Here is a 25,661-nt window from a genome sequence, read left to right on the forward strand (position 1 = left end):
ACTGGAGAACTTGCTGAACACTGTGGAGGACGTACCTTCTAGAGTCGCTGGGCTGATTAAGAAAATCTGGATAGAAAAGGATCAAGGTTCCCTAGATAATGCTGGAGTGACGTTGAAGATGGTCTCTCCGGTGAGCATTAGAGATTGTGCTGTTAGCCGGTCTCCTGCGACACCTCAACTGGACAGGTCAGAGGAACCGAGCTTGTGTCTTCAGACAGTGTTCTCTGATGGGCATGCACCAAAGCAGGAGTGTACACTCTCTTCTCCGACCGATGTTCAAGGGCGTCCAGAGGAGCCGAACCTTTGTCTACAGCCAATGTTTCTACATCGATGTGACCAACAGCAGGACCAGTGCCTGCAATCTGGTTTTCCAGATGTAAATGAGTCGCAGCAGGATGAGTGCATGCAACCTGGGTTTCCAGATAGAAATGGAATACAGCAGGATTGTCCTCTATCCCGGTGCCCTCAGACGGATCCTCCAGGCAGATCACTGGAGGCAAACCTGTGTCTTCACTTAGAATTTGTTGATGGGCAGACACCACAGCAAGACCACAGCATACAATCAGCGTTCCCAGAAGAGTGGGAGCCAGATGAGCCCCTGAAGCAAGAACCATCCCCATTGTCTGCTAATAGCTGGGACCAGCAGCAGAGCCTCTGCCCACACCCACTATATCCTGAAGGGCACGAACCACAGGAAAACCACTGTATACAACCCCCGCTACCAGATGGGACGGAAGCTGGTGATCCTTTGGAGGAAGAATTGATGTGTTCTGATTTCCAAGATCCCCAGGAGAACCGCAGACTACAACCCGTGTCACCTGATGGGAAGGCACCAGATGAAAACTTAGAGTCTGGGCTGTTGTCCTTTCATGAATTGGGGTCACACCAAACCCAGTGCCTACAGCAGCACCTATGCTTGACGCAGGAACATCCTTATGCACATGATCCAAACGTGAACTACGAGCTGGAATCCATGCGCCCTGAAGCACAGGAACCAGATCAGAACGACAAGCTAGAACAGACCTGTGCAGATGCACATGGTTCAGATCAAAAGTACAAGCTAGAACCTCCCTGTACTGATGCAGAGGGTTCAGATCAGAACAGCATACTCGAACCACTGCACCCTGATTCACAGTATCAACATCAGAACTGCAAGGCAGAACTGCTCTGTCCTGATGAGCGGGGTCAGTGTGTGCCTCCATCATTCCTAGGACTGGATACAAATACTGCAGATGAAGACTCAATGGAGAGAGGAAATACAAAATCACATGTATTGCTGTTCGAAGCTACCCCAGGTATGTGTTTCAGTATAAATGGACTCTCAGAGTGCATACTAACACATGTAACCACTTCAAAATGCATATGGGCAGATTTGAGAAAGTCTCTGAGGGGAGGATTATGGTTTGTATGGAACCCACTGAGCAATACGGACACCAGAATACGAGTACACAGGTTGCAGATGTTTCCCTGCATTCTCCTCCTCTGCTTCCACACAGGACTGCATCCTTCCTGTGCAGAAACAGGCCTGGTAATGGGATGTTGCATGAGACAAATAGGCCAGTAGCTCTTGTCGTTCCTTGTTCATCCCCATTCCAGGCTGAGGAACTGGAAATTCATGGGAGGAATCACTGGCCAGAACCACACATAATAGTCGGATGCAAGTGATGTGGTGTTCATTGAGAATAGCAGGCATGTGCAGTCTAGAGAGGGAACTGTGTTTCTAGTTGCACAGTTACATTGGGTAAGACGCAGTCGTCTCCAGTTCCTGATATGAAAATCCTAGTCTGTATTCGGCCTCAACAGCCGGGACGACCAGGGATGTTGTTGTCACTGCAGGGTTCTCCAGGAGTGCACACCATCTCATGATAGACAGATACACAAAGGTTTTGGAACTCTGAGGTGACTTGCAATAATCTTATTATATGCACCAGGTGGTACTTTATCCTGTATAATACATGGTCACACCATCACCTTTCTCACAAACCTTGGTGCATAGCTCCTACATATGCAGCAGCTAACATGTTTGCAAACATGAAGAATGAACATAAAACCTCTTGTGCAAAAGTAAAAATAAAAAATGTTAGATATTTGTTGCAAAAATGCTGCAGTAGCTCGGAACGTGTAGAAAAATGTAGAGAGATTCCACCCTTCCTTTATCTAAGGAAACTAATAAACATATTCCCTCTGCTTCTCATAGTAAGCAGAAGTAATAAAAGCAAAGTTCTGTTTGTTGCTTTAAACAGCTACTCCAAATATGCTTCGTGACTTGACCTTCCTTTCACATCAGCTGGCATTCTGCCCTCAGGACTCAACTGTAATAACTTACAAAAGCCAAGGCCAAGTTCTGACGTCTCTTCTTCATAATCACTGACTTGGTGCGTCAGAAATTCCTCATTATAAAGAAATTAGGGTCAGATGTAGGTAATTTTATTTTACCACTTCTTAAATACCAAATCATACCGATTCGGTATTTAAGAAGTGGTAAAATAGAGGGGGGGAGATGTAGGTATACCGAATCGTTAAGATTCGGTATTTACCGATTCTGTAAATACCGATTCGGTATTGCCCATTGATTTCTATGGGCCTTGAAGCCCATAGGAATCAATGGGCAATACCGATTCTGTAATTACAGAATCGGTAAATACCGATTTTAGCAAGGGTGCAGGGGGTGTCACTTTGACACCCTCTGGCACCCCAGAAATAGGCATGTGCGCCATGTGGCACACAGACATGCCCTAAGGGCAAGTCTGTGTGTCACATGGCACAGGTGTGCATGCACACATGTGCATGCACACCTGGATTCGGTATTTTACCACCCAATTGGATTGGGTGGTAAAATACCGATTCTTAAAGCCCTGTGGCACTCTGACATGTGCCAGCTACATCTGCATTTACAGAATCGGTATTTTAAAGAGTCTGTATTTACCGACTCGGTAATTTTACCGAATCGGTAAATACAGAATCGGTAAAATACCGATTCTGTAAATGCATGCCCTACATCTCAAAATCCAATTACCGGTCGGTTGTGGTAAATAAATAATTAATTACCGGTACTATTTTTGAATACAATGAATAAAACAGATAGCTCAATAAATAAGAGACAGGATTCGAGGTATCTTGAGTCTTCAGGCTTTAATCAGGCATAAGGGAAAAGGACAGAACAGCCTGGAAGCACGGGACGGCAGCTGCACGGGGAATGGGAAAGGACTGGAATGGCATGGGCAGCTTTCAGTAACAGTACACAGTATATATATACTAAAACAATTACATTACATTCAATACAGTAGGCGTAGCAGTAGGCGTAACTAGTAGCAGTCGCGAAAGATAAGGGCAAAATGATGTAACAAGAAGGCGTGTACAGGGCGTATACATAGACATGTGATGTAAACGTAACAGAAGTGTCATAAATGGGGCGGAAACATGGAGGGGGCTACCTGAGCAGCCGGGACCTTTAACCTAGTGGTGCGCGCAAACGGGCAATGACGTGTTACCAGGGAACTGGGGGCTATGACTTCTGCGCTAGAAGAGGAGACTAAAGTCTGGAGTGTCAGAGCGACATGTACCTAAAGCATATCTAGTATCTGGTGTTTGGAGTACATATTGATAGGATCCAAAAAGTTATCAGGGCAAAGGCTACTAGACACTAAGACTGGTGCATGCATAATTCTACATGTATTGCGTGTGCTAGGAATATTCTATGAATATTAATACAGTATTTCTCTTACATGGAGACATAAAGGCTAGACCATGACGGAAACTATTGATGCGATTCAGTAGCTTAGGAATGCAGAGAAGGAGGGCTGAACTGATAACTAGAATCATAACATACTCTTGGCAGACTCAGAGGCAGAGCCAGGCCGGGCCGGGCACTGTGAGGCAGGAAGTAAGTGAAGGGTCAGGAATGCAGGTGGGGGCTGTATCGCTCCTCGGAGAGGGTTCAGAAGACAGGAGCTGAATCTGGTGTCCGGGCCCTTTTGAGGCCTAGAAACGGGGACAATTCAATGAATTAACGTGCACACTGTAAAATGTGGCAACATAGGTTTACATAGGCCTAATACTCGTTGTTTTCACGAGAACTGGAAACTGGCATACTAGAGTTGGACACAACTATAATTGCGTCTTTAATCGATCAAAGGGGGATACATGCATATCGATCATGCACATATAGCATAAGATGGGGAACACGTAGGCACATACAACATGGCAAAATTTACTTTTCCACACAGTAACAGCCGAATTCGGCCGTTACCGACCGGTAATTGGTCACCTACATCTGGCCCCTAGAGACTGCCATTTATACAGGGATTACAGAATCCCACGTAATATATTAATATATATATGTGTATATATATATATATATATATATATATATATATATATATATATATATATATATATTTATATATATATATTTATATATATTCATATATATATATATATATATATATATATATATATATATATATATATATATATATATATATACACACATACATATAATAACTTTGGTATTGTTCAATGAATCTGCACAAAACTATTTGGGATTGGCATGGCTAGTTTCATGCAGTGTTTTTTTTTTTGGTCCTCAAATTAAGCCACTAGTCATTTAAGATAGATCTAGCTGGACCTTTGGCCGACGAATGGTCCGTGCATCTGGACTCGCGGACCCAAATGTTAAAATATATTGGCTCCGATTGGAGGGAAGCTTTTCGACCATCTATTTCGGATACGTAAACCCAAAGTTGGGTCTGCGGACCTGAAGCTCCCTAATTGGCTGGCTACATCTTGAACCATTACATGATGAAGAGACTTGGGGCCAGATGTAGGAAAAGCGTATTTACCGATTCATAAATACTGAATTTTACCGATTCGGTATTTATGAATCGGTAAATATGAAGGAGTGAGATTTAGGAAGATTCGGTAATTGAATTACCGAATCTGTAAAAATCGGTATTTACCGAATCGGTAAATACCGATTCGGTATTGCCCATTAATTCCTATGGGCCTTGAAGCCCATAGGAATCAATGGGCAATACCGATTTGTGCAAGGATGCAGGGGGTCTCACTTTGACACCCTCTAGCACCCCGAATACAGGCATGTGTGCCATGTGGCACACAGACATGCACTAAGGGCATGTCTGTCTGTCACATGGCATAGGTGTGCATGCACACATGTGCATGCACACCTGGATTCGGTATTTTACCACCCAATTGGATTGGGTGGTAAAATACCGAATCTGTAAGGCCTGTGGGACTCAGAAGAGTCCCACCTACATCTTGCAGTTACCGAATGGGTAAAAATACCGATTCGGTATTTTACAGATTCGGTAAATTTACCGAATCGGTAAAATAGGGCCCCTACATGCCAATTCTTAAATACCGGTCGGTAACGGCCGAAATCGGCTGTTACCGACCGGTATTTTGGCTCCTACATCTGGCCCTTATTCCCCGCATCCTGTAAAAATACTAAAGAAGCCATAAAGAGCTGTGGTGCCATCCTGTCCCTCCCTGGCACAGGGGCTGCCTATGTTAAAATGTAGAAAGAAATTGCTGATTTTGAGACAGAGGTTAGATTCCACATCATGAACCTTGAGGTCCGCAAACCTTAGGCAGGAGTCTGCGCAGGCACAGCAATTGGCCTTGTACGTTGGTGGACATTTGTGATGTTTGGAGACCTGCTGCTTGGTCTGAAACCCTATCGATGTCCAATAATGATACACAAGTTTGTAGGGGTCCGAGAACCCTGAAAAATAAAAAATAAAAAAACATAAGCCAGACCCTTTAGGGAATCCCCTGCTGTGCCCAGGCACCATTGAACACCTGTGCCTGCTTGTAGTTGGCTGCAGGTAACTGTTGCGTGTGTCTCCTATCCGAAAGCTATTGGCTTTGGCAACGAGTTTTAGCCATTATGTACACCGGTGTGACTGCTGTTCAGCATGGCTAAAAGTTAGTTTCACAGGGTCGGTGAGGTAAATAGAATGGGGATAAATTGGGGTAGAGTGGATTGGGGTGGGTTGGAGTCAAGTGGGGTAGATTGAATTGGGATACATTTGGGTGGAGTGGAGTAGATTGAGATGGAGTAGTATGGATTGGGGTGGATTGGAGTGGGATAGTTTGGGAAAGAGTGGGGTAGAATGAGGTAGATTGGAGTAGAGTGGGGAAGACTGGAGTGGAGTAGATTAGAGTGCAGTATATTGGGGTAGATTGGATTGCTGTACATTGGACTGGAGTAGAATGGAGTGGAATTATATAGAGTGGTGTAGGGCAGATTGGTTTGGGGTGGGGTAGAGTGTGGTGGAATTGATTGGAGTAGATTTGAGTGGGATAGATTGGGATAGGTAGATTGGAATGGATTAGATTTGACTGGAATGAGGTAGGTGTGGGTAGAGTGGGGTGGAGTGGAATTGGATAGATTGAGGTGGAGTGTTGTGGGGTAGATTAGGGTGGAGTGGAATGGGGTAGATTGGGTGGATTGTAGTGGGGTGGTTTGGATGTAGTGGGGTAGATTGTATTAAGTGGGGTAGATTGGATGAATTGGAGAGGGATAGATTGGGTGGAGTGTAGTAGATTATAGTAGATTGGATTTGGGTAGATTGTGGTAGTTTGGAGTGAGTAGATTGTGGTAGTTTGGAGTGGGTAGATTGTGGTAGGAGTGTAGATGAGTTGGATAGATTGCAGTGGGGTAAATTGAAATGGAGATGGGTAAATTGGACTGAAGTAGAGTGAGGTAGATTGGGTTGAAGCCAGTTAGATTGGAGTAGATTACAGTTGTGGTAGATTGAAGTGGAGTGGGGTAGACTGGGGTATATTGGAGCAGAGTGGGGTAAATCTGAGTGTAGTGTGGTAGATTGGGGTGGAGTGGGGTAGATTGGAGTGTGGTGGGATTGATTGGGTTAGATTGAGTGTATTAGGGTAGATTGGAGTGGGATGGGGTAGATTTAGTTGGAGTGGGGTAGATTGCGGTGGGTAAATTGGGAATGGATAGATTGGAATGGGGTGAATTGGAGTGGGATGGATTGGGGTACTTTGGAGCGGAGTGGGATAGATTGGAGTGGGGTGAATTGGAGTGGGATGGATTGGGGTACTTTGGAGCGGAGTGGGATAGATTGGAGTGGGATGGGGTAGATTGGAGTGGGGTAAGTGGTGTGGAGTAGAGGAGCGTGGAGTAGAATGTTGTTTCATGGGGTGAGTGGCATAGATTGGAGTGGAGTGGTGTGGAGTTAAGTGGCGTAGTGTGGAGTATACTTGGTGTGGTTGCGCACTGCCATTACAGACAACACATTGTCAATTGAAATGATCATTACATTTACACCGAAATATCGTTTTACTGCACATGAATGATAATGTTTGCAAATGTCATCCCCTAGTGTATTAATGTGTTTCAATCATATTGAAATATTTTTCTCCACACTTCAGTAATACAAAACAAATGTGCTTCATTTGTACTAATTCTGATATATTCTGAAACATCAGCACAGTTCTTTTTTTTAGGTCATGCCGCAACAGCGCTTAACTTTGTGGGCTTATTGCTCACCCTTTGCTTTTTATTTGTTTCTTGGAATCTCCTTTAGTCAGCCTTGCTTCCAAACGGCTAATCTTTCCTACTTGTCCCTCCTTTTCGTAGATTGTTCCCTCCCACGGAGCACCGTCCTGTTACTTGTATCCTTGCAATGGTCCCATATTATCAACTGCTCTAGGCACTTTTTCTTTTTTCATTGTCTAAGAGCACTTCATATCAGCACTTTTTTCACTCGCTCCAAGCTTTTTTGTAAGCGGCTGTAATTCTTGTCCATATCTCGTCACATTTGCTGTTCATTTACAGACCAAAATCAAATGTCAGATGATGTTTCCCCTAAAAACCCTGTTCTTTCTCTTACTTCAAAGTAAGGGAGCCAGCTCCTCACCATCTCACTCATCGCTGCTTGCCTCTCCTTTCTTTTTTTTTTTTATTTAAAAACTTTTTATTAAAATATAAAACGTAGAATATACATCTGGCTTTCTGACATACAGTACAAAATGTGGTATGCTTCGCCTTAGTGTTTTTCCGAGAAAGAGAGGAGAGAAAAAAAGAAAAAGAAAAAGGAAGAAAGAGAGAGGGGGGGGGCTAGTTGTATGTCCTTGGCTGGGGTCTCGTCAGCTGTGCATCTAGGAGCTCCCACATCTCTTCTTTTGGGTTGTGTTCCTTTGAGAAATTCCCCGTTATGTTGTCTGCTCCTCTGAGAAAGGTGACCCAGTTCATCCATGTTTTAAAATTGGCTTTGGCTGTGTTTTTCCAGTTCGTCAGGATTATTTTTAGGGCTGCTGTGATCAGTAAGTCTAGTAGGTCTCTTTCTTCTTTGCTGTTTAGGTCTGCTGTCATGTGTTCTGTGGCCAGGCTTACAAAGCTGATTGTTAAGTCTTTGTCGAATACATCGTTCAGGAAGCTGTTCACTTTCATCCAGAACTTCCTGACTCTAGTGCAGCTGAAGATCAGGTGTTCTAGAGTTCCTTCCTCTTTCCGGCAGTTCCAGCAGTCGCCTGATTCTGTGATGCCTATTTTGTGGAGTCTTGACGGTGTCCAGTAGGCTCTGTGGAGTAGCCAGAATTTTGTCTGGGCTAGTTGTGGGGTTATCTTGTTTGTCGATGACGAGCGCCGCATTGTGCCTCGTTCGCTGTCGTTTAGCCACCTTCCCAGGAGTTGTTCCCACGTGTTTGTTGTTTTCTTATTCAGTGACGATGCGGTTGGGTTGAGGAGCTTGTATATCTTTGCCGTTTGGTGGCCTGCCGAGTTTAGAGTTTGCAAGTATTTGATGATGGTTGGTTCTTCCCTGCTTAGGTTCGCTTTCGTTATGGCTGTTTTGATCTTCAGGAAGGTGTAAAGTTCCCGGTTCGGGAGCCCGTGTAGTTGTTGCAGGTTTTGAAATGTTAGTGGTGACTGTTTAGTTTCTAGCTGGCTTGGGAGGCTTATTCCTTTCTCTATCCATGTATCATTGTGCATTGTTGCTCCTTGGTAGGGTATCTTTGTGTTGAACCAGATCGATTCCCATGTCGTGCCTTTCAGTTTCCGTGCCATACGTTTGTCTATTTTCATCAGTGCCTCCTTTGTGTGTCTCAGTATCGGGTTCAGTCTTTGGGGGTGCTTGTTCGCGGTTAGAAGCTCTACGGGGTTTAGCCCCTCCAGAATGTTCCTTTCCACCTCTAACCAAACAGGTTCGTAGCTTTGGGTGTTGTCTAGCCAGAAGCTTCCTTGCCTCGCTAGGCAGGCTGTTTGGAAATTTTTAAAATTCGCTAGGTTGAGTCCTCCCAGGTCTTTCGTTAATCTTAGCTTCTGTAGGTTGATTCTAGGTTTCTTGCTTCTCCATATGAAGTTGTTTATGAGTTTGTCCAGTTTTTTGTGGAATGTGTCTGTCATCAGGAGCGGTAGCATGCTGAGCGTATAGTTGATGGCTGGTGTTACCATCATCTTTATTGTTTCGATCCTGCCCCACCAGCTTATGTATTTGGGTGACCACAGGTCTAGTCTTTTTTTTATCTTCTTCAGGGTTGATTCCTCGTTGTGTTCTAATGTGGATGTTAGGTCTCTCCCGAAAACCAGGCCAAGGTATTTGAGTGGTTTTGTCTGCCATGTCAGTCCTGAGTCACCAAGCACCTCTCTGGTGGTGTGGATGTTCATTGGCTTACATTCTGATTTGTCTTTGTTGAGCTTGTATCCCGAGGCTTCAGCGTATTCTCCTATTGTGTCCATGAGTGCTGTTATTGACGTTGACGGGTTAGTAGTTGTGATGAGGATGTCGTCCACGTATGCAGCCAGTTTGACGTTTTTTTCTTTGATTTTGACGCCTGCTATTTCTTTATTGTGTCTTATTCTGGCTAGTAGAGGTTCTAGTGCTAGAAGGAAGAGGACCGGTGAGAGGGGGCAGCCTTGCCTGGTGCCTCTACCCAGTGTGAGTGTTTCCGATGTGCTTCCATTTACTACCACTTTTGCTTTTGGTTCGTTGTACAGGGCCATCACCATCGATCTGTATTTGGTCCCTAGCCCGAACCTGCTCATACTGTTGTTTAGGAATGGCCAGGAGACTCTGTCAAACGCTTTTTCCGCGTCTAGTGCTATCATCACCGCCTGTTTGTTGCTGTGTGTAGTGTGGTTGATGAGATGGCACAGCAGTCTTGTGTTGTCTTGCGATAGTCTGTTTTTGATGTATCCTACTTGCGAGGTGTGGATCAGGTTTGGCAGAACCTTGTTCAGTCGATTGGCCAGTATCTTCGCGTATATCTTACAGTCAACATTTATGAGCGAGATCGGTCTGTAGTTCTGTGGGTATTGTGGGTCCTTCCCCTCCTTGGGGATTATTGTGATGTTCGCTTCGCCCATGGATGCAGTCATCTTGCCTCTTTGTATGCAGTGAGTGTATGTTTCCGCCATTAGTGGTTTTAGTTGTTGGCTGAAAATCTTGTAGAACTTTGCCGTGTATCCGTCCGGACCTGGTGCCTTGTTCGGTTTGAGCTGGTTGATGGCTATTTCGATTTCTGTGTCCGCTATGTCCGCTTCTAGTGATGTTCTTTCGCCTGGAGTGAGTTCTGGCAGGGTGGTGTCGTTGAGCATGGCTGTGCCGCCGTCTGCTTTTAGGTTCTTGTCCTCGGTGTATAGTTCCTGGTAGAACTGCCTGAATACCTCGAGTATACCTTTGTTCGTCGTTTGGGACCTATTCGTTTCGTCTGTTATGGCCGCAATTGTGTGTTGCCTCTGTTTTGCTTTTAGGTATGATGCCAGTTGTTTCCCCGCCTTGTTGGCGGCACATAAGTTTATGGATTTGAACTTATTCAGCCACGTACCGGCTCTTTCACTTAGAATTTTGTTCAGCTCATATTTCTTCTTTGCTAGTGTGGCTAGGGTATTCTTGTCCGTTATGTTGGCGCAGTGCCCTCTCTCCAGTTGTGTTATTACCTCCTCCAGTTCGCTGATCTTCTTATTCCTGCCACGGTTCATTCTTGCTTTGATGTTGATCATTTTCCCTCTTAGCGTAGCTTTGAGGGCGTCCCAGACGGTGCTTTTCCCTACTTCATCGTTGTCATTGTATTCTAGGTATTCGATTATTGCGTCTTCGATTTCCTTCCCGTTGTCTTTGTTCTGCAGGATGTCCTCATTTAGCGCCATCTTCTCCTTGGCCTCTCGTTGTGTCTTCCATGTAGTGATAGTGTGATGTGTGCATGGCCAGAGATGGTTATTGGCGCGATTCCTGTGTGGTCGATTAGGTGTGTGTGGGTATTAGACATCAGTATGTAGTCTATCCTACTGTAGGAATTATGTGGATGCGAGTAAAAGGTGTATTCACGTGCACTTGTATTTTTTAGCCTCCATGGGTCAGCAAGGTGTAGTTTGGTGCACAGGTCCTTCAGGGTGTTGGTGTTTTGAGATTCGTGGCTATTCTATGTGGGTGTCTGTCCGATGCCTGGTCCATTACCCTGTTCATGTCACCTGCTACCAGCAAGAGGTCTTCTTGAGGAATGTTGGAGAGCCTCGTTTCCACTTCCTGCCAGAATTTCTTATGCTCGGAGTTTGGCCCGTAAATGTTGGCTATATGTATCTGTTCTTCTCCTCTCAGTAGGCTCGTTATTAGTACTCACCCTTCCTCATCTGCGCTTGAGTTTTTCAGGCTCAGGTTAGCTTTCTTGCTCAGTATGGTGATTACACCTCGTTTCTTCCCATTTGCCGGCGAGCAGAAGACTTCCCCGATCCACCTTGCTTTCAAAAGCTTTGCCTCTTCTTCTGTGAGCTTGGTTTCTTGCAGTGTGTAGATGTCGCCTTTCAGTTTGGCTAGGTGGTCTAGTATTTTCCTCCGTTTGATTGGATGGTTGAGGCCTTTTACGTTCATGGATACCACCTTGAGGTTTGTGGTTAGTTTGGCTTTTGGTGTGTTATTCATGGTGGTCTGGTGTTGTCGCTGTCTTCCGTGTTCTTCACTAGATGCATTGCTGAATGTTTTTTTGGTCTTCCTTGGATCTTCCTAAGAGCCTCCCCCGAGGACTGGCGTGTTGGGTGTGGGGTGATAGGTGGGAAAAGGATATATGAAGAAAAAGATAGTCTAGTTATACATTTACGTACTGTACCATTCGCTTTCCGGTCTACTTGTCCCCTCCTTCTCCCTCGTCCTCCCCCTCCCTCCCTCCCCCCACCCTCCGCCTGTGGAATTGTGGGTGTGCGACAGGAAAGGTCCTCCCGCTCCCTCCCCCCAAAGTCTCTGTCTGTTGGGAAGGTGTAGCGCTCTTGCCCTTGTGTCTTTGCATAGTGTTGGCACACTTAGTTCGGTTAGTGTCTCTTGTTTGTTATTCTGAATCGGTCTGGGTTACAGGGTTTTGAAAAGGATATAGCTGGTTGTCTTCTTCTTGGTAGGCCGCAGCTGCTCCCTTTCCCCTGTGGAGGTAGATGCGGCTGTGTCTATGTGCGTGCACCAATGTGCGTTGTCTAAGGTAGTTTAGTTCGTGTATCGCCTAGCTTGGCTCGAGAGTTTGCTCTACTTAAGTTCTCTTGATTGTCAGTGCGTGCAGGTAATCTCTGTTGCGGCTTTAGGTCGGGGGCATAGTCTCAAAAGGTTTTCGCAGGTTTCGCCCGTGTTGTATTCTTCTTTATCCTTGTTTCACTCCCCTCCTCCCTCAGCTCCTCCCTCAGCTCCGTCCGATGATGCTCTTCGCTTTGCTCCTGGGCTTAGTAGCTCCATTTCCTCTGGTTCCGGGCCTTTTAGGTATCTCCATAGGTCGCTGGGGTCCTCAAAGAGTTTGCTTCCATGTCTGTCCGTTATCCTCATTCTGGACGGGCCAGCGAAGGTGAAGGTGATGTTGTTTCTGCGCAGTTGATCTCGTAGGGCTAGGAAACCTTTCCTTACTTCAACTGTGATTTTTGAAAAGTCTTGAGTGATTGTCACTTTCTTGCCATTGATCAACATTGGCTGGCCTTTCCTAGCTACAGCGAATATGGCGTCCGTATGGTTGGCTCGTAAGGGCTTGCAGATTATTGGTCTCGGGATGTTGCTGTTTGCCGGTTTCTTAGCTGGGATGCGGTAGGCTTTTTCGATCTCGAATGCCCTGTCGAAGCTAAGGCCGGTAAGCTTCGGAATTATGGTCTCCAGCATCAGGGCGCACGCGCCGGGGGTGTCTTCTTCCTCTTCGGGGACTCCCAGCAGTCTGACGTTACCTTTGCGGCATCTGTCCTCCTGTTCCGCCATTGCTCTTTGTAGTGTTGAGGTTCTCCTTATCACTAAGCCCAGGTCTGTGTGCATTGACCCTGTGTGGTCTTCGAGATGGCTCACTCTTTTCTCCGCTTCATCTATCCTTCCGTTGGCTCTGCTTTGCTCGGCTCTTATTGCTATCAGCTCCATTTGGATACTGTCCACGGTCTATTTTGTGGCCTTTGTTAGATCGTTGCCTTCCGTGATTTTCCTCAGTAGTGTGTCAAGCGTAATCGTTTCGCTGCCTTGGCCGTTTTGTTTCTTTGCTTGTGAGTCAGGGGTGTCATTCTTGCTCTTTTTGGGGTCGTTTGTAATCTTCTTGTCATCTCTCCCCGACATGGTGTCAAAACCTCTTCTGACCTGGTGTGTCAGAAGTCTTCCTTCTTTTTGTTGTTGTTTGGTTGGTTCTGCCTTTGTGCCTTTTGCTTCTTTGGTGGTTTGGTTGCTGAGTGGGGGCAGGGTACTTTCTCTGAACCTGCACGGCCCCTTAATGACGAGGGTCCTGGTCTTCTGGTCTTCGCCCCCGCCAGCCTTTTGCGCTCGTATACCCTTGCTATGTCTCTTGTCGCTTGACCTCCTCCGCGGCACTCTCGCTCGTTTTAGCGTTTGTCTGGGCTCACTTCTGTGTCTATTTCGCGCCGTACTGGTCAGGGGGGGGGAGGCGGTCTCGTGTTGGCGGGCTTGTCTAGGCTAGCTTGTTGTCTGCGCGCCCATCCTTCCTGCAGTTCTCTGTCTTGGGCTATCGTGAGTTTCCACACCCTCGTGCAGTTACCCTTATCAGTGCCTCCTGTGTCTCCAGCCAGCTATTTCCTGCGGCCGTTTGTTGCAGTGGACCTGCAAAGTTCTTTGCCTTTCGTGATCGCCTGCAGGCTTCCGAGTTCCTCCCCCTCGGGGTGCCGCTGTGTTTGTTTGCCGTTTCCCTTGTTGTTTACGGTTGCTGCTATGTTAACATGGCCGTCTCTCTCTTTTCTCCAAGATGGCCACCGTGGTGTCGACGCTCGGCCTGTTTCCCTACTTGGGGTGGATCTTGCTTAGCACCTTATTTGAGCATCACCGCTTCGTTCACTTGCTGCATATAGAGGAAAAAGCCCCCGCGCCTCTCTACCCTTGTCAAAGTGGCCGCTACGTTCGCCTTCTGTCCCCCGTAGCTGTCGCCTTAACTTGTGTTTTGGTAAGATGGCCACCCCTTACTTCTTCGCCTTTGCCAAGATGGCCGCCGCTTACTTCTTGTGGCTCGCGCTGGACGTTGGGGCAGATCTTGCTAGGCGCCTTGGGTGAACGCCGCCGCTTCACTCACCAGCTGCGTGAAAGGAAGGCTGCCCCCCACGCTTCTCTGCTTTGTCAGATTGGCCGCTACGTTCGCCTTCTGCCCCCGTAACTGTCGCCGTTATTTGTGTTTGGTAAGATGGCCGTCCCTTACTTTCTTCGCCTTTGCCAAGATGGCCTCCGCTTAATTCTTTTGGCTCGCTGGGTGAAAGCCGCCGCTTCGTTCACCAGCTGCGTGAGGGAAAAACCGCCCTGGCGTTTTCTCCGCTTTTGTCAAATTGGCCACTGCGTTCACTTTACTGTCGCTGCTACTGTCGCCGTTATTTGTGCTTTGGTAAGCTGGCCGTCTCTTACTTCTTGCCTTTACCAATATGGCCGCTGTTTACTTCTTTGCCAAATGTCTATCTTTGTAGTAGGAGAGGTTGCGGGTTTGGCCGCCCACTTCGCGCTAAGCGGCGGGGTTGCTTTTCGCCTGGGGTGCTCTTACTTGGATGCCGCTTCCCAGCTGCGGCGTTGGTTCTACCCGTCGCCTCTCGTGTTCACCTCTCCTCCTCCGAGGTCATGCCGCCATCTTGTGCTCCTTCTTTCTCCTGCCCCGTTTGATTTCTTCTCCGCTGTTGCCTCGTTCTTCCTCCTTTCGGTCTTTTGAGCCCCGCACTGGGTGCCTCTTGTGTTCCTACACGCCCTCGTAGCTTTTGTTGTTGTATTTCCTCGCGTTAACCTTCGTTGCGCGCCGCTCGTTCGACTTGGGGGTCGGGAGCTCCGGACTTAGGTATACTGCCTCCTTGCCATCCAAGCCACGCCCCCTTGCCTCTCCTTTCGTGAAGATAAAAGTAAGTTTGTTGCAGCCTAAAGATAAAATGGCTGATCAAACGCTACATCAGTGACATTCAATGTACTCCCACAAGGTTAAGCGGTCACACCAATTGAGGCAAATCGACGCAAAATGAAGCTGATAATCATCTAAATCATTGAGAAAGAATTCCTCTGTGTGTGTTTACAATGAAAGGGACAATGACAATTGTGCAATATTGATGTTTACTGCAAAAACGCATGCACATATTGGGCTAGTCGAATGTGAGAAAAAAATCCAAAGTGAAGACATTTCAACATGAAGACAGCTGTGCGTCGATAAATATTATGCCGCTGGAGATGTATCACAAATTATCTCCGGTACCACAACTTACAAATACAAAGACTAAAGTATACTCCTGGGCTGCCTCAACGCCCTTCAAAAGTCAAATAAAAAATTTGTAGCCATGATGAAACATAAGAAAACTGTGGAGAATGTGCCTATTCATGTAATTTAAGGAACAGTTTCAAGTGTTTTCTGAGTTTCCATAGTGCTACTGATATGGGACTGATATCAGTGAACTACACTATGAATGCTCATCATGAAATTGTAAGTCAATTTCTTTCATTATTTCATGGGTCTAGAAAAGTCAAATAATTAAAGTAAGCTTACACATAAATGAGAATTTTCATCAAAGACACAAACGAGTTGCGTTTCACTTGCAAGAAGCTGTTAAAAAGGAACTTAATTTTTTACTTATACACGGCATCATTGAGCGCTCCATTGGTCCGACACCATGGGTTTCTCCCATTGTAACAGTGCCTAAAAGAGACAGTGAAGGACCTGTACGCATAAGTGTTGACATGTGTTAGGCCAACAAGGCAACTGAGCAAGAGAAACCTCACAGTCCGCACATTGCTGATATTATAACTCAATTGAATGGCGCAGAGTTCTTCTCTCGACTCAACCTAAATTTCTCACCAATTGGAACTTGAAGAAAAATCCAGATACGTTGCCACCTTTTCTACGCATATTGGTTTGCTTTGCTAAAAGCAATTGAGTTTTGGTATATCCTCTGCTGTAGAACTTTTCCAAGACGTCATTTGATTTATCATATATTCTGTAGTAAATGCATTTAACTATAGTGATATATTGGTATTGTGGGGCTGCACAGAAAGAGAATTTCAAAACTCTCATGCAAGTATGTCATTTACTGAATGATGCAGCCTTAACTCTGAATGCTGACATATGTGAATTCAACAAGAAAAGCTTGAAATTCTTCAGTCATGTCTTTTGTGATGGGGGTATGAAACCTGATCCATCTAGAGTACAAGCATTGTCTACTGCAAATCCCCCACAAGGCATTTCTATCTTACGATTAATTCTTGGAACGGTCAATTACTGTTCTAGATACATACAAGACTTTGCTATGGTCTTGCACTAGAACTAACCAAAAAGTATGTGTGTTTTCATTGGTCCCATGAGTGTGATAAGAATGAATGAATTTAAGTTTATATGGCGCGTAGCTACCCTGAGGCCTCCTATCGCTGACCGAGCGGCAGAGTAACAGCAATGTTAGGTCGATGCCTTGAAGAGATGGGTTTTCAGGAGCTTGCGGAAGGCCAACAGAGCGTCCAAAAACTTAAGCAAACCATTGAGAGCGCCATTGAAACGCCCAACTTTGATCCCAAACTCCATACAGAGGTTGTAATTGATGCTAGCCCTGTAGGGTTGGGCGCAATCCTTGCACAGCACAAGGGACTGCCAAATTCACTGAGACATATCGTGGTACATGCCAATAAGAGCCTGTAACAAACTGAACGTGCATACTCGCACCCTGAGAAAGAAAGTTTGGCACTGGTTTGAGCTTGTGAATAAATTCCATGTGTTTGTGTATGGAAAGCCTTTCACATTAGTGGCTGATCAGCAAGCATTGTTGATGGTATTCGGTAATCCCACAGCAGAAATGCCTCCTAGAATTGAGCGTTGGGGTTTGAGGTCACAAGTAAATGATTCTTCATCGTCCAGGGAAAGATCAGAAACTGGCTGATTATGCCCTGGTACCCCATGTAAGACAGTGGAAGATTGCATAAAATGTGTGGTATATAAATAAATAATACCGGATCTAGGTTTGACTGGACATAGCAATAACAGATAGCTCAATAAATAAGAGTCAAGATTCGAGGTAGTAGGAGTTTGCAGGTTTAATACAGCATAAAGGACAGGAACAGGACAACCTGCACAGGAATAGGATGACAGGGCCCGGCAGCTGCCGGGGCTGGATCTGGGATGAGCGCGCTAGGGAAAAGGAATCGGCGTAACATTTAATAACAGTACACAAGCATATATACTAAAACAGTTGCATTACAGTGAATACAGTAGGCGGAGCAGTGGGTGTGGTCAATAGCAGTCGCGAAGGATAAGGGTGAAAGTGGGTGTAACAAGAGGCGTATACATGGACATGTGATGTAAACGTAACAGAATATGTCATAAATGGGGCGGAAACATGGAGGGGGCTACCTAAGGAGCCGGGACCTCTAACCTAATGGTGCGCGCAAACTGACAATGACGTGTTACTAGGAGAAGCTGGGGGCTATGAACTCTGCGCTAGGAGTAGAGACTGAAGTCTGGAGAGTCAGGGCGACATGTACCTAAACCCTATCTAGTATCTAATGTTTAGAGGACATGTTGATATAAACTAAGAGTCAGGAGGGGAGAGGCTAACAGACTCTAAGACTGGAGCATGCATTATTCTACATGTAGTGCGTGTTGAGGAATATTAAATGACCATTAATACAGTATTTCTCCTACTTGGAGACGTAAAGGCTAGACAATGACGGAAACTATTGATGCGATTCAGTAGCTTAGGAATGCAGAGAAGGAGGGCTGGACTGATAACTAGAATCATAACATACTCTTGGCAGACTCGTAGGCAGAGCCAGGCCGAGCCGGGCACTGCGAGGCAGGAAGTAAGTGAAGGGTCGAGGATACAGGTGGGGGCTGTATCGCTCCTCAGCGAGGGTTCAGGAGACAGGAGCTGAATCTGGTGTCCGGGCCCTTTTGAGGCCTAGAACCGGGGACTTTTCAATGAAATAACGTGCACACTGAGAAACGTGGCAACGTAGCTTTACATAGGCCTAATATTCGTAGTATTCACGAGAACTGGGAACTAGCATACTAGAGATGGACACAACTGTAATTGTGTCTTTAATCAAACATGGGGGATGCATATGCATATTAATCATGCACACATAACATAAGATGGGGGACACGTAGGGACACAGAACATGGCAAAATTTACTTTTCCACATTCCCTCCTTGTCACTACGTTTCCATCAGGAAACATCAATATTCATGATACCATCTATCATTTCATACAGTATCATTTGCTTGTCTCGAATTTTCTTGGAACGGGATTTAGAACGGGACTTGGGACTAGGAATACAAGAGGTAGCACAAATGCCACAAATCGCAGGGCCACATTGTATACAGAGGCAGCAACTGAATATGATCGCTACTGCAATACCCAGAAATGACAATACTTTCCATCCCCAGGCGGAAATTATATTCCAGAACCAACCGGACCATGTCCAGGTGCCTGGATTCTGGTGTAACATATGGGCAATATTATGGAGTCTGGTAATAGCTGAATAAACAGACGGTGCGTTATTAGGAATGAAAATGCAGCAACTAGATCCGATGACTCTACATGCCCCGCCCCTATCGGCCAGTATGACGTCAAGGACGAGACGATTCTGGAGCACGACAATTCTCATAAAGGATTGCTCCTCGGTTAAGTTACTTAGAGCAGAAGTAGTCTCAATCACTACTGCTTCGAGTGTTCTCGTTAATCTACGTATCAGTTTACTATTCACGACAGTACCTAAATAGGGGAAGACACCTTTATTGATATCTATGTATTGTTCTAGAGCAGTTTCAGTATAATCGACAATCGGGAGGTCTCTCTTGTGTCTAGTATGTACTAGGTGGGAGTTCCTATGATAGTCAGGTGGGGCTAGAAAAACTGGTGGCAGTAGGAAGGCAATGTAACATGTTCCCTCCCAATCGAGGGGCAGACGAACATATGCGGTCTGACCACAAACAAAATAAGAATGACGTGAAGCTTTGAAAATAGATTTCCCACTGTCACTATACTTGACAATAGTAGTACCATCACTATGGCCTACATGTACGGAACCATTATTTCGGACACATAATTCACCTTTGACTGGTAATACTGATATAGCAGGTAAGTCTGGAGTAGTATCAGACTGGACATTCAGGACCATGAAATTCGAAGAATAATTACCCAAATTATAAACTTCATTTTCTAGATCTAACCCTGTTCTGTGGGGAAGACCTTGCTTGCCTGGGAAACATGTACTGTTTAGAAAGGACATATCATTGGAAGATGACGTTAACGTGGACCATGCTCCACACGAACCATTATGTGAAAATGGATAAGGAAAGAGTGGCAGAACTCCCTTCGGTGTCTGGAAAGGGGGGAGTCGACCACACACCCAACAATTAGTGGCATTGCTGGTCTGGTGTGAATAATGTAACATGCGGATAAAGGAATTATTACGCATAGCAAGACGATATGAGAGTTCATGAGGAGGTAGATCACTAAACGTGTGCTCTACTGTAGTATTAGAAGACTCATTTACATGAGAAACTGGAAAATATAAATACAATGCGTAACTCGTGCAGGTAAACATAAGGCTGAAAAACAATATGAAACTTAGAAAAACGATCCATCGGATTGAGTTTTGACTAACTCTCTCACTATGGGGGTCTATTTTATACATGTCAGAAACCGGTCTAACCGTTTCACCTAGGGGAGGACTTAGACAATCAAACAGGCTGACTTACTTTACTAGACCTTAATTTTAGCTTGTACTCCTGCTGCGGAGTTTTCTCTAACAGGGAGGAATCTGTATCATTGTCTTTTGCGGGACAGTCCTTGAGAATAGTACTTTGACAGTCTTTAAGATCCTCGGAAATGTTCTTGGAAACAGTCTTTAGTCCGTAAAACTTTTTCACATGAGACAGGTGGACCCAGCCCTTCCTGCCTTCCAGCTTGACGGCAGTACGGGTGGCCAGGAGGACTTGCTTGGGTTCCTTCCAGCGGGGCTCCAGCGGACTTGAACGATCAAAGTTCCTTACAAGAACCAAACTTCCGGGAACGATTTCATGCGGTGCCACCTCGGTATTGTCTGGAAATGCGGCGGCAACCTGTGAACGACAAGAGTGTAGGGCAGACATCAAGGAAGCTAGGTAATCTGTCAGCATATTACTTGAAACATCTGTAATACTTCGGGGTCTAGGTGTACCCCACATATTAGGGGGGCGGCCGAATACGACCTCGTACGGGGACAGACCTGATCTGGAATGTGCGACCATGCGCATATAAAACAAAGCGACTGGCAGAGCTACTAACCAGTCCACACCTTTCTCTTTACATACTTTTGCAATTCGAATTTTCAGGGTCTGATTATGTCTCTCTACGAGACCGGCTGCTTCAGGATGGCGTACACAATGGAACTTCCACTGGTACCCTAACAAAAGGGAAATATGTTTCATGAGCTCAGATGAGAATGGCTGGCCGACCCTAGGGAGTCCGTAGCGGGGGAAGAATTCACGAACCAACTGCTTGGCAGTGGTCGCGGCTGTGTAATCTGGGACTGGATATGCTTCTGTCCATCTGGACAAAGCGCATACAACTACAAGGACATACTTGAAACCTCGACATCGCTCCATCTGAATATAATCCATCTGGAGGACTTCAAAAGGGTGGTCAGGGGGTTGGAATCCACCTTGTTCCACCGGGACACTTTTACCTGGATTAAACTGGCAACATATCATACAGGTACGGACCTTCTGCTTGGCTGCAGCTCGTAAATGCTTGTTGAACCAAATGTTCTGGATACTATCTAACATAGCTTTTTCTCCTAAGTGTGCTGGACTATGTGCGGTATTGATAATGACTTGAACCATAGAGTCGGGGAGAAACCATGTGGCTCTACCCTTCGTTACCCATCCCTGATCTGTCTGGACCCCTCCTTGTTCGGACCATTTCTTGATTTCTTCGGGAGTAGCATGTAACTGGATATCTATGACATCTTGAGTGGGGTCCTTAACTGTCATACATGTAGTCGGATCTGGAGTATGTGTCTGTGTCGGACTAACTGGAATGTCTGGAGTCTGTGCTGTAAGCTTGGCTGTGCGATCTGCTAGATCATTACCTTGAGAAATAATGTCAGTAACTTTCGTATGTGCTTTGCATTTCATGATAGCAATAGATGTCGGTAAATGTATGGCATCTAACAGAGCTTGAATAAGGAGACCATGCTGAATCTTGGTTCCATGAGAAGTCATGAAACCTCTCTCCTGCCAGAGCACTCCGAAGTCGTGTACAGCTCCAAATGCGTAACGTGAATCTGTGTAAACATTAACTTTCAGATTCTTAGCGTGTATGCAGGCTTGTGTCAGAGCAACTAGCTCTGCTGCTTGAGCAGACAGAGTGTCAATACGGTGTGTTTCTATAACTTCAGTGTCAGTAGTCACTGCATACGCGGCTACTAGTTCTCCTGTACTTGTTCTCATACATGAACCATCCACATAAAGTGTCAGGTCGGGATCTGGTAATGGAATATCTGTCAGATCTTGTCTTGGCTTAGTCATAATATTAACTACTTCCACACAGTCGTGTGTGACAGGATTTGAAGTAACTGACGGTAATAGTGTAGCAGGATTTAGAACGTTGCAGCGTCTGATTTCTATGTGTGGCTGGAACAGTGTCAATTCATAACCTGTTAAACGTGCAATTGTCAAGTGCTGAGTCTGTGTTCGGTTTAAAAGAACTTCCACAGAATGTGGAACTTGTACTGTCAAGGAATGTCCTAATACTATGGAATCACTTTGTCTGATAGCTAGTGCTGTGGCTGCAACTGACTTGAGGCACGCAGGCAGAGCCTGGGCTACTGGATCTAGTGTGCTCGAAAAATAAGCACAAGGCTTGTATTGTCCTGCTTGATCTTGTGTGAGAACAGATAATGCTGTACCTTCACGTTCTGTGACAAAAAGTGTAAAAGGCTTACTGTAGTTCGGTGTAGCTAGAACAGGAGCTTGGCATAGAGCTTTCTTTAACTCATTGAAACTAAGTGTATGTTCAGGTGTCCAAGGGAGGACAGTCGATACGGCTGCCTCCTGTGTCGTTAACTGTATCAGTGGCTTGGCTAGAAATGCATACTGGGGAATCCATTGTCTGCAGTAAGAAGTGAGGCCAATAAAAGCACGTACCTCCTTCTGGGTCTTGGGCTGAGGAAGACTCGCTATTAGCTGGATACGGTCAGGTGTCAACTGCCTACCCCTCTTGGACAGTAAGTGGCCTAAATAGATCACTTGCTGGACACAGAATTGAAGCTTTGAAGGGGACACCTTGTGCCCCATCTCTGCTAGGAAATACAAGACTGTAAGGGATGCTCGCTCGCATGCACGTTCAGAACGGGCTGTGATCAGTAGATCATCGACATACTGGAGCAGGGCAGTGTCAGTTGGCATGTGAATATTGTCTAGTTGTCTCTTAAGTGCTTGACTGTAAATACTAGGGCTTTCTGTGAAACCTTGAGGAGCTCGTGTGAATTTATAGCTCCTTCCATTTAAACAAAATCCGAAAAGAAACTGGCTGTCTGGATGAATGGGGACACTGAAAAATGCGTTCTTGAGGTCTATGACTGTGAAAAATGAGGCTTCAGAATCAATGGCTGTCAATAGGGAAGAAATATCTGGAACTACTGGATACTGGGGAATAATACATTTATTGAGTTCTCGAAGGTCAATCACTAATCGATATACTGGGGGTGCATTTGGATCAGTACGTTTCATGACTGGAATGATCGGAGAATTACATACATTGGAGTCAGTTTCTACAACTACTCCTTGAGCGGTGAGCTCGTCAATAATTTTGGATAAGGCTGTTACAGCCTCAGGTGGCAATCTGTACTGTCTGATTCGTGGTAACACTACACCTGGCTTGAGAGTCACACGATGGGGTGTGATTTGCATGAAGCCAACGTCAGTTGGACCTTGCGCCCATAGATGCTGCGGAAAATTAGACAATCTCGGATCAAAATCTCGTAATACATAGTGACCCTTGAAGTCACGTAAGAACAGACGTATTCCTTCTGGGGAGCAGCAAATAACTGCACCTAATTCTTTCAGTGTTTTAATACCTAACAGATTTTCTGGACATGACTTCGTAAGTAACAGATCAGTAGTGCGGGACAATGGACCTACTTCTAGAGTAACTGGCTTAGATATCTCATTTACAATAGGCTTTCCTGAAAATCCAAGGGAAACATTTCTAGAGCCTGAGAGCGGAGCCCCTGGAACTTCGGCGTGACTTATAGTGGTCCTACTTGCCCCTGTATCAATCAGAAACTTTCTGTCTTTCCCTAATACTTGACTGTGAACATAGGGACCCTCTTGATCTACAGGTATCTCGATGAGAGGCAAGCCTACCTCCCTCTCTAGGCTGTTTCATGAATATGGCTGATACTCTGGATACTCTGTCTGTGCATACTGGTACATCTGCTGTGTAACATGCTGTGTTGCAGCAATAGGCTGCGGTGCTGGAACTGTCTGTTGTGCATTCTGTGGCTGAGAAGTCTGTGAAACTTGTTCTTGTCTAGGCGGATGTGGTCTTTCTTTAGTCTTACCGGTAGCTATGTTGTGTTTCAGAACTGCACACTCGTTTATATAGTGACCTGGCTGTTTACAATAATTGCAGGTCCCTTTAACAGGAACTGCAGGATGACTGGCTTGATTCGTACCCCTCTTCTGACTGTCTTGGGGAACAGATTGTGCAACTAATACTTTCATTTTTGTGTCTTTCATACGTTTCCTTTCATGATCTTGCTCTTCTCTGATTCTATTCTGGTGATACTGGAGCATCTGTAACATCTGGGACGGGGTACTAGCTTGCCATGTACTTTCGACTTTCAAAACTCGGTTCTTAACTTGTGGACTTGAATTCTCGACTAATTTAGTAACAAAGAGATGAGGGTATGACTCGCTACTTGTCTTGAGGCCACTGTTAATACTAAAGCATTTCTCAAATCTAGAATAAAAATCACTAGTGTCTTCATCTTGTTTCTGTTTACAGGCTGAGATTGCATCCCAGTCTTCCTTTTTAGTGGCTAATAATCTGGGCAAAACTTGTATTAACAGTTCTGGTAATTCTTTACATTTCTCTCCAAGACCGGTACCTGGTACTCGTATCTTATCTTCAGCTTCTAGAACTGCCCAATCGATCTTTTTCTCTCCCACCTCCCATTCTTTTTCCTTGAGTTTTTCATATACCCCTGCGGGCAACAGGACTTTTAACATTATAATTATATCTGGATACGTGTATTCTCCCATACGGAGCATGTCTTTTAATTCTCGGTGGAACCCTGCTGGATCTTTGTCATGACAGGGAATTAATTTCTTCATCTCTAAGAGTTCCATCTTTGTAATCGGAGTGTAAACAAACACTCGTTGCATTTCACCATCCGCTGTCCTAACTGGGTGTACTTCTCGTAACGGATTCTGTCTGTCTATGTAAAAGGGTTTACTTTCTGGGGGTGAGACATGAACAAAATGCGGGTTCAAAAACGTTCTATATTTGTGGCGCTGTTCTAGAATAACACTAATTAAATCGGTACCTAGACCTTTCCATCTATACTGGAGTAACTCGTTCAGGACATCGTGTAACGGACCTGGATCAGAGTGCTGACCCTCATACAGAGTAATGAGGTGCTGGATCATATACATACCCACCAGTCGTTGCTCGGCTGGGGGCAGTTTCAGAAACATTTGAGCCACTATTTCATCTGGAACAGTGGTAGAATCAGTAGTCCATCGGACTGCTGATCGGGCTAGTTCTTGTTCATGCATGGTATTTAACTTACTATAACCGATTCGTGATTTCAGAATATGATCGGTAGCTTGAAATACTTGTTCTAGAGAACCTTGTTCTGGTGCTGGATGAGGAACAGTTTTCTTGTAGTCTAGACGTGAATGTCGGTCGGAAAGTCTAGTTCTACCTACGTACGCTATTCTAGTGGGATTCTCGTCCTCTACCTCTTCAGTAGAAGAGTCATTTTCTTTCTCGTTTACTAGTGTTTCTTTGCGTTTCTCGTGTAACCTTATTATTTCTTTACGAATTTTCTTGTACATATTCTCTATACTACTGATGGTTCTGTGCTTACCCTCGGCTATATTATCACTCCACCTTGTCAGGATTCTCATTTCGGCCGGATCTTTAGTCGGAGAATCTTGTTCTCTTATTAAACAATTAATCAGAAACTTTAATAACATGAGCTGGATCTCAGCTTTCCTTTGAGACATGGCTTCGC

The 25,661-nt window shown here is 45.3% G+C and overlaps 1 protein-coding gene across 1 annotated transcript in view; it reads left to right on the top strand.

Annotated features, from left to right (window-relative positions):
* The first annotated feature begins 352 nt into the window (after positions 1 to 352).
* LOC144767885 (uncharacterized) overlaps positions 353 to 25,661 on the top strand; it is a 54,262-nt gene continuing 28,953 nt past the window's right edge. The window contains 1 exon segment of the mRNA XM_078651261.1: positions 353 to 1,295. Within this exon segment, the coding sequence (XP_078507387.1) occupies positions 404 to 1,295 (892 nt within the window). The 5' untranslated portion in view covers positions 353 to 403.

The sequence above is a fragment of the Lissotriton helveticus genome, chromosome 1_1 (genome assembly GCF_964261635.1).
Source record: "Lissotriton helveticus chromosome 1_1, aLisHel1.1, whole genome shotgun sequence".
Lineage (NCBI taxonomy): Eukaryota > Metazoa > Chordata > Amphibia > Caudata > Salamandridae > Lissotriton > Lissotriton helveticus.